The sequence below is a fragment of the Heptranchias perlo genome, chromosome 24 (assembly GCF_035084215.1).
Source record: "Heptranchias perlo isolate sHepPer1 chromosome 24, sHepPer1.hap1, whole genome shotgun sequence".
In the NCBI taxonomy this organism is placed as follows: domain Eukaryota; kingdom Metazoa; phylum Chordata; class Chondrichthyes; order Hexanchiformes; family Hexanchidae; genus Heptranchias; species Heptranchias perlo.
In genome coordinates, this window is record NC_090348.1 from 25,867,199 (window position 1) to 25,880,193 (window position 12,995).

General features: G+C 40.5%; 1 protein-coding gene across 1 annotated transcript in view; it reads left to right on the top strand.

The window, feature by feature from the left end:
* Positions 1-12,995, top strand: part of LOC137341856 (RNA helicase Mov10l1-like) — a 20,486-nt gene continuing 7,491 nt past the window's right edge. The window contains exons 1-4 of the mRNA XM_068005362.1: positions 1-110; positions 6,459-6,564; positions 8,594-8,781; positions 11,765-11,933. Of these exons, the coding sequence (XP_067861463.1) occupies positions 6,480-6,564; positions 8,594-8,781; positions 11,765-11,933 (442 nt within the window). The 5' untranslated portion in view covers positions 1-110; positions 6,459-6,479. The remainder of the gene's footprint in view (positions 111-6,458; positions 6,565-8,593; positions 8,782-11,764; positions 11,934-12,995) is intronic.

Below are 12,995 nucleotides of genomic sequence, written 5' to 3' on the forward strand. Positions count from 1 at the left end.
ACTCAGGGAGCGGCTGCGCTCCGGCCCACGTTCCGCCGCCACTGTGATGTCAGAGGCGGCCGTCGCGTGAGCAGAACTCCCCAGACCCCAGGGGGACGTGCACGAGGCAGGTGAGTTCCAGCAAAGAAAGGAGGTAATGCCCCCACCCCGTAAAGGGATTGGTGCTTGAGTGCAACCTTCAGGCAGTCTTTGCAGATTATACCTGCCCGTGTTAAGGGTACACGGTTCGCGCTAGTAGTTTGAAAAGGTATCGTTTTGGTGGATGTATTTGAGTTGATGAATGTGTTTATTACTAAGTTCAGTTGGTCTTAATTCTCGTGCGTTTATTTAGTGGAGAAATTTGGTAAATATATTATTATTTTGCTCCCCCCCCCCAAAAACCTGATATTGCTATCGTAGTAGTGATGCGATATTCAGAGCAGATTAACAGGATTCCATGTAGATTAGTGACTAGGCTACATTTGGAATACTGCAATTTTGGGCACTCTGTGTTTAGAATGACATTAATGCATTGATAGGATTTGGAGAAAAGTGACCAGGATGATTTCAGGATTTAACTTTTAAAGTTGGAAGTTCTGTGAATGCCCAGGCAGTAAAGTCACCATCTAATTTAATTTAATCTAATCTAATTTGACACGAGGCCAGGCAGTACCAGAAGGTCCCTGGTTTGACTTCCAGGTTTGCACTGTTCTCAACCAGAGCAGAAGTGGGTTGCTATAATTGGACATAGGACTCCTGGCAGGGAAAATACTGGTCAAAATTTCCACTCCTGATTGCAGTCCCCTGCTGGAAATTGTGTGTGGACATCAATTGTGAATAGGATCAGGCTCAGCTATGATGCTCTCCATGGACTAATAATCCACTAAAACTCACTTTATAGGCTTAGACATAAAGAATCAGCACTTGCACAAAGTACTAAAACTCTGCTGCTACCCAAGTAACCATGCCCCAACATGATTCAGTGACCAATTAGTGATTAGACTCCTCTGGGGTCAATGTGGCCCCAAAATGGCAATGGAAGGGCAAAAACAAGTCAACCTCTGTGGCAAATTTAGTAATTGATACCTGAGCTAGCCAGATTCATAGTACTCCAGGGCACTGTTGATGATTGATTGATTAACCAGCCTGGCTCACTAATGGAACCTGAAGGAATACACCTGTCACTGGAGGTTGGATTTTTTGCACCTGCTCCAATTAATCCTGGAAATCAATGCCCCATGAGGTGGGTGGCCCTGGTTGGACACACAGCAGGAAACTTATCAGTACTCTGTGCTGATAGGCTGTGTGGGATCAGCTGGTTGGACTCAAGCCATATCCCTGTGTTCTCTATGGGGGGGTCCCTAAGCATTGGTTCTGCCAATCTACACCTGGACTTAAGAAGGTGAGATGCTACTTTATGGGGAGACAATGCACACTCCATATAGGGTAAACAGAAATCCTACCAGTGTGTATTTCTCAGCACCTTGGTTTGGAGAGGGTGGTGGAAGTAGATTCAATAGGCACTTTCAAAGGGGAGTTAGATATATACTTGAAAAAGGCAAATTTGCAGGGCTATTGGTAAAGAGAAGGGGAGTGGGACTAATTGGATAGCTCTTTCAAAGAGCCAATACAGACATGCTGGGCTGAATGGCCTCCTTCTGAGCTGTATGATTCTATGATATTGACAGTTGCGTGTTTAAGATCCCAACATTGTTACTGCTGTTTCAATTCTCGAGTCTGCTCTCGATATTCTTTCAGAGTCACTGGTTTCTCCCATAAGTGGACCTCGGCTCCCTACAATCACTAACTTATCTTTACTGCCTAGTAAGTTGTCAGGATAGCATGGCCTGGGACGGTAGCAAGAGCCCCATGTTATATGAACGAGATGCTGTAAACACACTCATGCGACCGTGTGTGTTTCTCCAGACGTCTGTGAGGTGGAATTGATTAATTCTCTGGTGGGACAAAATCAAGAAACTGTTTTATTTTACACATTACAAATGCCTGAACAGAGTAGTAAATCCTAAATATAAAACAAAGCACACCATGTTATCCTTGTTAGTAAGGTCACTTCACTTTCTGGTTAGCCTGTTCACTGAATCAGACCGGATCTATTTTAAGCAAGGGGGAATCTGTTCTCTTTCTGTCTCTTACCAGCCTGCCATTATAGTCCCCTGACCATGTGTTACTCCAGTGCTCTCCTGGCCAGCCTCCCATCTTCCACCTTCCCTAAACTAGAGCTTATCTAAAACTCTGCTGCCCGTTCACCCATCACCCCTGTGCTTGCTGACCTACGTTGGCTCCTAGTCCCCAAACGTCTTTAATTTAAAATTCACATACTTGTGTTCAAATACCACTATGGCCTTGCTCCTCCTTATCTCTCTAACCTTCTCCACCCCTATAACCCAATAAGAACTCTGGGTTCCTCCAATTCTGGCCTCTTGTGCATCCCTGATTTCCTTTGCCCCTCCATTGGCAGCTGTGCCTTTGGCTGTCCAGACCCTAAGCTATGGAATCCCTTCCCTAAACCTCTCTGTTTCTCTACCTCTCTCTCCTCCTTTAAGATCCTCTTAAACTTACAACTTTGACCAAGCTTTTGGTCACCTGTCCTAATATCTCCTTATGTGACTCGGTGCCAAATTCTGTCTGCTAACACTCCTGTGAAGTGCCTTGAGACGTTTTACTACATTAAAGGCGCTTTATAAATGCCTTTGTCCGTTCTTGAAAGAAAGTCAGCCATTCAATCTCTGACCTCCCTGTCCAGAGTTTGCAAATGAAACTGGCTACTGTCCTTTGGAAACCATCACCTGTTGTTTTTAAAATGACTCGGCCCATCCACCACAATGAGTCTGTCTGTGGTGAAATGGCCAAAATGTTTAATCTGATAGGAATTTGGAATAATAAGTGGTAAAATTACTAATGTTCAGGGATTCTACCAGTATGCTACCCTTGAGATAACCCAAATAGCCAACTCAGGAACTTCTATTGCCTTTCATTGTAAAGAGCACTGGATGCTAGTAACTCCATAAAAGATTGATTATAAAACCTTAATATGTATACAAGAAAGCTAAAAATGATTAAAACAATTCGCTAGGATACGTACGTATAGCAGGATGGTACCAAAAATGAAGATTGGTCACTTTTACCTAGGTAACAATTTGGCTCTAACTACAGCAAGCGACCTGGGCACAGGCATGTTCAGTTCAGATGAATGCGAGTCCGGGCTTCTTTGTTATTTCTCTTGATAACAGTAACAATGTCAGAAACTACCCTGCAAGAAATGATCTTGACGTGTATTCCATGGCCTAACTTGGTAACTCACCCACCTGCAGTGGCTCTCTTTCAGTGTGTATTTTTAATTCTTCATTTGTCTTTTTCTCTCGGGATGTGTGCATCGCTGGTAAGTCTGTTATTTATTGCCCATCCCTGATGCCCTGAGAAGGTGGTGGCGGGTGGCCTTCTTGAACTGAGTGACTTGCTAGACCACTTGAGAGACAGTTAAGAGTCAACCACGTTGCTGTAGGACTAGTCACATATAGGCCAGACCGGGTAAGGACAGCGGGTTTTCTTCCTTCAAGGACATTAGTGAATCAGTTGGATTTTTAGGATAATCCGATAGCTTCATGGTCATCTTTATTGATACTAGCTTTTTATTTCCAGATAAGTTAAGAAATTGAATTTGAATTCAGTTTTAATACATGCTATAGTAGGTTGATAATGTGTTAGGGTTTAATGATGTGATATCTACAAAATTATCCTGAATATACTTGCTCATTTTAATGAGTTCTTAATTTTATTGAAAAAGTAATGATTTATTGTGTGCATGTGCTTTTTTTTACAAGATTCTGGTTAATACATTTGTGATTTTCTGTGTATATGTATATCATAACATATCTCTGTCATTAAAAATATTGCATCTGGATATTCCGGCTGTAACCTCTCAGAACGGCAGGCTAATTTTGTAAAATGTAATTTTTCACTGCATTCTATGTTAGTACATTTTGGGGGTGGGGGGGGGGGTACAGAGAGGAACAAAATTGCTGAATATTTTAGTCTTGGAGCCTAAATGTGTACAGTTTTGCATTTTTAGTGGCTACGTTATTTGAGCTCACAGTTTTAGATCTCCATGTTTGCCACTGCACCATCTAGTAGCAGAGATTAAGTACTACAGGAACAATAAATCCCATGACCTAGGAGTGTCTAAACCTTAAGAAATATTTCATGTTGATCTAGATCTAAAAATCGTAGACTTTGGAGAACTGAGATTCATAGTCTCCATTAATTCAGAATATTGAATAACTCTGTAATTGTTAACTGCTTACCCCTTCTTTGCTCCCCCACATTGAGGAGGGGTGTCCCCACTGCATGTTGTTCAAATCCATTAGTGATGGATATAAATTTGCCAAAATCTGTTCATGAATTAGCAGCACAAGCACCGGTCTGTCCAATGCCAAACACTAATGCCCCTGCACACGCACCCCTGCCAATCTGCCTATGACAAACTCCCTATTGTCTGTCTGTCATTGGGTCCTCTAGTGAAGCTGTTTTTAAAGCACCATTTTGCTATTGCAAAGTACACATTTTTTAAAAAAACAGCTTCAGGCAGGGAACTTTATTGGGAGCTCCTGCCCCCATGGTCTCACATCCCAGGATCACAATTCCATCCCCCCCCCCCTTCTGTGTTGGCAGACTCTCCTCCACAGACCCTGGGACCCTATCCTCTGGATTCCATTCTCATCTTTCCCCCCGCCCAGTGCTGTCAGATACAGGACCACAAATGCTCATCTCTCTCCCACTGTACTTCTGCCCCCACGCCCCCAGCAGTGTTCTGAGACGGGGGAATCCCAGTATTGGCCAGACCACTGAGAGGACTCCCCTGCTGTTCTTCGAAAAGTGCCATGGGATCTTTTCCATCCACCTGAGAGGGGATTCAGGGCCTCAGTTTAACATCTCATCTGAAAGACAGCATCTCCAACAGTACTGCACTGAAGTGTCAACCTAGATTATGTGCTCAAGTCTTTGGATTGGGACTCGAACCACAGCCTTCTGAACCATGGCTGACACTTGAAAAATAAATAACCAGTTAATCTGTTTCATGGAGTTAGTTGAGGGAAAATTATTATCCAGGATACAGGGAGAATTCGCCTCTTCTTTAAATAGTGCTGTTAACATTTAACATCGCATCCGAAAGACAGTACCTCCAACATTGCAGCCTTCCCTCAGTAGTGCACTGAAGTGTCAGCTTAGTTTGCTGTGTGTTTGCGTTATGGAATGGGGCTTGAACCCACCATCTCCTTACTCTGAGGCAAAAGTGCTAGCACTGAGTCAAGCTGACACTTGAGTAACACCTTGCCACTGAAGACTAGCAGCTGTAAATTTGTGCCATGTGCAGAAACTTATGTGGATTAAACAAGTTTGTTTGAATTGCCATTTGCATTAATGAAGTTACACCTTATTTGATGATTGGTGAGTTGTCTTGTCTCAAATCATAAGGGACTGTTTCAGTATTTCTTTATAGAATCTTATAGCTATATCTACGTTGCAGCTACTTTAATTTGGTTGCTGCAACTGGATGCTGGGAAAGATTCTCCCAGCCGTATGTTGCTCATTTTCGGGACCAACGTTGCTGGATGGTATGCATACTACCACTTCAAAAGTGGCCACCCCAAACACAATACGTTATCAGATACTTTGCACTAAGGTCACAGCTTTGGATCATAGAGGAAGGATTTTTTTCACTAGTTAGGACAATGCCCAAATCGTAATAACCATAACACATAGAGTGATGGAGCAACCAGCACAGAGTTATTCTGCCTGTTTGCAGCATTCTTTGCATGGGTAAAGTAAAACTCTGCTCACTGGTGTCTGACTACCAGTGAAATTTCCAAGAGCCAAGTTAAATTTAAAGCTAATTAAATGGATTGACTACCCTAATTTGTTTTAAACTTAAATTTAAAAAAAAATTGCTTCAAGCTATTTATGAAGCTGAAGCTGCAGCAGCATGATACTACTTCCTCCAGATTGTCTCATACCTGACATTGATTCAGCTGTAATTATACCAGAAAACCTACTTTGAGAGATGTGCAGTATGACTGCACCATTAGAAATTGCTTGTTGTAGCTGTCAGAACCTACTTTTAATAAACATTATTAAAATGTGTTGCTTGTTGCTCAGGACACATTTTTGATGTTGATTCCCTGTTGTGTTTAAGTTGTCATTTAGTTGAGCTGCTCTAAATATCAAATTTGTTTGTACTCTGACAAAAATTGAGTAATCTAATGTTCTTAAAACACCTGCAGCTAACCAACTGAAAAGGGCCTCTGCAGCAACTATATCAATCTGAAGCATTCTGCTTGTACAGCTCTAACATAGGCAGAAGTTTGTACAGTTTTAAGGACAGTCAAGTATTTTTTTTCCACTTAAGCTCAACTAGACAGACTGTGTTTTGTCAGTATTAAGCTTTTCTCTCTTGAATTTAGATATATTGAAAAAATACTGCAATGCTCTCCCTCTTATTGAAAGCTGCCACATTCTTGTGGAGAAGAGTTGATGACGACTTGGAACAAGATACATGTGAAGCTGCAGGTACTGGATTTTACTCTGAATACTGTGATGTTAAAGTGGGAAATTGTCTCTTCCTTTTAAAGAATATAAATCACATACATATATGATGCTGTCACTATTATTGAAATGGTTGTTTTCAGATTCATTAATACTGCCTGAAGTGTACCTCTCCCACACTTGCCACGCACCCTCTGCGTTGATGGTAATTGTATACCACTGTCAGTAGCAAGTAAGAAGCACACTACTTTAAATAGTTTGCTGCTGCTTGTGGATATTTTACCAGCTTTTTGCTCCATAAATTATGTACAGTTTTTTAAAAAATGGGCAGTAATTAGATACAAATACCACCATGTAATATTTTGGAGGGGAAGAATTTGTGATTGTGAATTTGTAGATTTTTTTTAAATGAGTGCAGTTAAATTGATGTATGTATGAGAGCAAAGAAATGTATTAATTTTGGTCTGAAAAGTTGTTAAAAATTCATAGTAATGCTGCAGTGTACAATGGACAAAGAAACTCATGGATTATTTGAGCAGTTCTTCTGATTTGATTCTGATTTTGATTTTGATTTGTGTTCTCCCCATTCCAACTATCATCAAATTTATTTAAACTTCAACTTGTTTGCATTCCTCACATCAGTTACTCCTATTTACAAATTGTGAAGGACTTGGAATATGTTTTAAGAATATTTAAGAACACCATAATAGTTTGAAATGGCATTTGAATTCCTACCAAGTTCAACATGTTCTTCACAAGCCAGTGCAACAGTTTATACAGTGAAGAAGGAGCAATATATTTTCTCCTCTCCTAAAAGGCGCTGACTCTAGTTCATTTTCTAACTCTGGATGAACGTATTCCTGAACTTTCGATCATGTGAGTTTGCCCACTGTTTGCATTTACCTTGAGTGTCTCCGTGCTCTAGTATTTCTAAGATAATGTAAAATAATTATGTTACAAAACACAATATTTTGTTTTAGACTAGATACACAATTTGGACAGAAATGTTTTGGAATCATCTTATGTAGACAAGGATTATGCATGCCAGAATTGGAATGGCCAACGACAAAATCTATGGCAAACTACCCATATGGACCAGCAACTTTGTGTAGATTTTAGGTTGCAGATGGTCGGTTCTTAACTGAGCAGCTGACCCTGCACTGCTCTACCTGCTGCAGTTGACGCTGCTGGCCTGCATTCCTCTTTCCTCCCTTCTCTTCCTGCAGCGCACAGCTGCTGCCGCTATGGTAACCATTCACCATCCCATTCAGTAGTGCCCGGCCGCTCCTCACCGCTTCGCTCTCCATCACCGATCGTTTTCTCAAATCAACTTCATGGCCGCACGAGAAAGAGCTGCTGTTTTAATAAATAGCCATTGACACTGTGCTGTCCATTAACCGCAGCCTCCTCGCAGACACGGAATCTTACGATCTTCATCAGCAGACGGATGCCCAAATTGTCTTGACCGTGTGCAAGTTATTCAACAATGAAAGCATCACAGCTATGTTGGTCCCACCTGATGTGTACGCACTCATGTTTACTTTCCAGCGAGGAACATTGGATAATGATCAGGAGTAGAAACCTTGGCTGTTTTTAATTTTTCTTTAGCCAAGGGACACTAAGGACAATTGCAGTAGTTTAAATGCTGTCCCAGCTGCGATCAACTAACTTAATGCAGAGCAGGAATTGAACTCTGGATCTTTTGGTCTATATGGCTTAGTGCTACACAGGATAGATGGTGCTTAAACCCAGTAACCCATCAGGTGAGATTGAGCAATAGTAAATTTAGGATTTTGAATACTGGATTTCAAAAAAGGACAATTAGCTTTAATTATAAAAAGGCAAATTTTCTGATTCCATTAAAGAAAGAAAGACTTGCATTTATATAACTCCTTTCACAACCTCAGGGTGTCCCAAAGCACATTACAGTCAATTAGGTACTTTTGAAATGTAGTCACTGTTGTAATGTAGGAATTACATTATTAGTGCAATCATGTGTAAATGGTTGACTGATACCAGTTGTATAACTAACTTTTTAAATATTGTTTTCTAGATTGTACCGAGTATAAAAATGTACTTGGAGGTACTGTGACCAGGTTTTGTGGTAAATATGGTTTAGTTGATGACTCCATCTACTTCACTGCTAATGATGTGCTGGGAGGTATGCCTTTGCAAATCGGCCAGAAGGTGAACATAGTGGCCCAAAAGAATGAGATATCGGGCGGTTGGAAAGCAGTCAAGGTAGGATGTGATAGAAATGGTTACTTATTTCATTCTGATAAAACAGTGAACTTTGAAATGCAGAGTTTAAAATTTTTAACAAAAAAGTTCTGCATTAGTTCACACTGCATGTAATCCTTGAATTGCAAACCTAATGTAAAACAGAGATGAGCATCATCAACTTTGTAAGGATATTTGGGCATATAGTTTAGGGAATCCCCAGAGTATACTTCCATTCTGAAAGGTCACCATTCTCTCCTAAAATAAAAAGGGAAAGCTGGAAATCTGAAATAAAAACAAAAAATGCTGGAAATACACAACAGGTCATTCTGCATCTATAAAGAGAAAAGACAGGTTATGACAATTAGGGTATGTACCCTTTATCAGACTCTGCTCTCTAGTTTCCTGTTGTTGGTTTCATTCACATTCCCTTCCCCTGTCTTTTATAGTGCTGCTTTTTATGCTGGAGTGAAGTCACCATGTGCTTTAAAGACCACTGTCAGTATCCCTCTCCCTAAGAGACCCCACCCTCGACCCCTCTGTCCTTGCAAACTACCACCCCATCTCCAAAGTCCTTGAACATGTTGTCGTCTCCCAAATGTGTACCCATGTGTCCGCAGCTCCCTATTTGAATTTCTGTAATCAAGTTTCTACCCCTCGAACAACACCAAAACAGCCTTAACTTGTTGGCAACTGTGCCTTCAGCTGTCTAGGCCCCAAGCTCCGAAATCCCCTCCTTAAACCCATCTGCCTCTCGCTTCTCTTTCCTCATTTAAGACTGTCCTTAAAACTCACCTCTTTGGCCAAGCTTTTGGTCACCCCTCCTAATATCTCCTTGGCTCAGTGTCTTTTTTTTTGATTGCATCTCTGAAGAGCCTTGAGACATTTTTCTATGTTCTAGGAGCTCTATAAGTACAAGTTGCTGTTGTACACTGCTCTAGTGGAATGAGTTTTGCACACCACAAAAATTGTTAACCAATGTACAAGTTGGTGCTTAGAAACTGGTTGTCAAGCATTTTTGTCCAATATAAGGCACACAGAGTTGAGAAGGTTTTTAGTGATTACTTAACTGAAAAATTCAAGAGCTGTTCTAACACCCAGATTATCTCTCTCAATTACTTTCAGATGCTATACGAATGCAGATAGTTATTACTGTTCTTGCTAATAAAGGTTCCCTTGTGTACTCTGATATCAGGCAGGCACTTTTCATTTGCAGCCTGCAAAAGAGATGTAAGGGCAAAGTTGGATTACTGTCTGCAGTTTAGGGCACTCCACTGTAGAAAGATATTGGTGCCATGAAAAAGATATGATGCAGATAATACCAGGGATGAAAAATTTGGGAACAATTGCTGGGATGTTCACTGGAGCAAAGACGACAGAGACTAAGGTGGGATCTAATAGAAGTATTCAACATTTTGAACAGGTTTGAGAGGGTAAATAGTGAAAGATTATCTTCATTGGTGAATCACTAACAAAAGGATATAAATTGAGCTTTAGTGCTATGGAAGGGGAAGGTTTGAAGGATTTCCCCCCCCCCCCCCCCACAGAGAATTATTAGAATATGGACTGCATTATCACACAAACCTACTGAAACCGTGTTTCTTACAATAGATGAGGGAATTGGATGAAGACTTGAAGAAAAATATTGAAGGGTAGAGAGAATAGAAAGAACATGGAAATGGGATTGAGGTACATAGCTCAAGTGTAAAGCTAGCACCGGCATAGGCACAGCGGGCCAAGTATTTTTCCTCCATGCTGGAATTTCTGTGATTCTTTGGATCTCATTCTGCTGTAAGATTACCATGCCTGGCCAAATATCAAGTGTCATACCCTAACAAGTTGCTTACAGATGCTCCTGTTATCCACAATGACAGTCAATGTAGTCAAGACACTTTTGTTTTCCAAAAAAAGTGCTAGTTCATTGACTTTAATTATAAAGACTGTTCTATAAAAAGCCAACCCTGTGATCTGTTGTAATTCCTTCGGGTACAGTCTCATTGCACTCAAATAAAATATAAAATCATTTTGCTACCACTCCATTAGGAAACTTGTTCTTTATCACTTTTGGTGACTCATCAAGATGAGAGATGGCAGTGCTAGGGATTAGACTGGAAGCTTTTGGGCATTAAGTATCATCACACTGTTGGGTCAGGTATGTTGTTGTATAGTTCAAATGCAGAAGTAAAGCCTCTTGTGTTCTTAGCAATACCCTTTAGCCCCAACAATGGAAGAAACCCTCCACTACCAGTTTTTTTTTCCATTTTCCACAAAGGGGAACTGCTGCTTTGATTGAAATTGCCAGTTTATGTCATGTTAAGTTCAGTTTTGTGTAGTGGATGCTTGCCCATAAGGAATGAGGTTGAGACATTCAAACTCATTTCTGTCCTTCAGGTGAGATAATAAACGGAGCCCTGGCTTCCTGTTCAGGTAATATTGTAATGGGAAGATGGTAGAATGAGATCAAATGGACTAAAGGGTCTTTTTTTTTTTAAAAACCTGAACTGAGAAAGAAAGTTTTCAGTCTGAGCAGGATTCAAAATCTGGATCCTAGAAAAGAAAAGATAATGTGCTAACACCCACCCTCTCATGTTGCATCCAATTCATTTTCCCCTCCCCCAGATTATTTTCCTTATTTCTTTGTTCGCTTCAGTTCTAAATGAAAATGTGATATTGTTGGTTTAAAGACTATTTGGAAAGCAATTACTAAGTAAGTTGGGTAAGTCTTTGAATTCATACTACCAATTTGGGATACAACTAATTATCTGAATTTTTTTTTACGTACTGTATAATATGTACATATGAGCTCATGCTTTGTATGTCACTTGTGCAAATTGTATCACTATTACTGACATGGATTTAAAATGCCAATGTGCGAAGATCTCTTGAGTTTTACTTAATTGCTGTTGCTCATTTAAAAAAACAATGAACACGTGCATTATGTGCAAATTGTAAAAATATTTGGAACAATGGAATTGTCTTACACCTATTGTATTTTTTATTGCAGGTGGAACCTGTAACCAGTCAGTGGGATGAGGATGGTACTAACGATACCTACTCAAACCTTCCAGCACAAAGTGAGACTCACAACCTGATCGGCATTATAACTTCACGCACCAAGGATGGTGGCTATCTTAATGAAACTATTTATTTCTCAATGGCAGATGTTTGTGAAGGTAAAAATGCAGTGATTTATCTTGCACTGGCTACAAAACAGAAAAGAGAGTAGTTGTTAAGGGTAGCTACTCAGAATGGCAAAAGGTGGGACGTGGTGTTCCACAGGGATCGGTACCGGGACCACAAATTACATCAACGATTTGGATTCGGGAATCAGAGTACAATTTCAAAATTTGCAGACGACACGAAATTGGGAGGTGTAGTTAATACTAAGGAAGAATGCGTCAAAATGCAAGAGGACGTTAATAAACTTGCAGAAAGGGCATGTAATTGGCAAATGAATTTCAATATAGATAAGTGTGAGGTGGTGCATTTTGGTAGGAAAAATAAGGAGGCCACATATTGCTTGGATAATAAGAGTCTAAATGGGCAAGAGGAGCAAAGGGATCTCGGAACAGGTACACAAATCATTAAAAGTAGTGATGCAGGTTAATAAGGCCATAAAAAAGGCAAGTCACGCACTGGGGTTCATTTCTAGAGGGATAGAATTGAAAAGCAGAAAAGTTATGTTTAACTTGTAAAGAACCTTGGTTAGACCACACTTGGAGTACTGTGAACAGTTCTGGTTTCCATATTATAAAAAGGATATAGAGGCGCTGGAGAAGGTGCAAAAAAGATAAACAAGGGTGATACCAGAACTGAGGATATATTTATCAGGAAAGACTAAACCCGCTGGGGCTTTTTTCTCTAGAAAAGAGAAGGCTGAGTGGTGACCTGATGGAGATCATTAAATTAGTGAAAGGGTTTGATAGGGTAGATGTAGAGAAAATGTCCCCACTTGTGGGGACTCCAAAACCATAGGTCATAAATATAAGATAGTGACTTATAAATTCTATATGGAATTTACCCAAAGGCTGGTAAGAATGTGGAACACACTACCGTTAGGAATAATTGAGGCAAATAACATAGATGCATTTAAGGGGAAGCTAGATAAGCACATGAGGGAGAAAGGAATAGAAGGGTATGCTGATAGGGGTAGATGAAGTAGGGAAGGAGGAGACTTGTGGAGCATAAACGTCGGCATAGACCAGTTGGGCCGAATGGCCTGTTTCTGCGCTGTA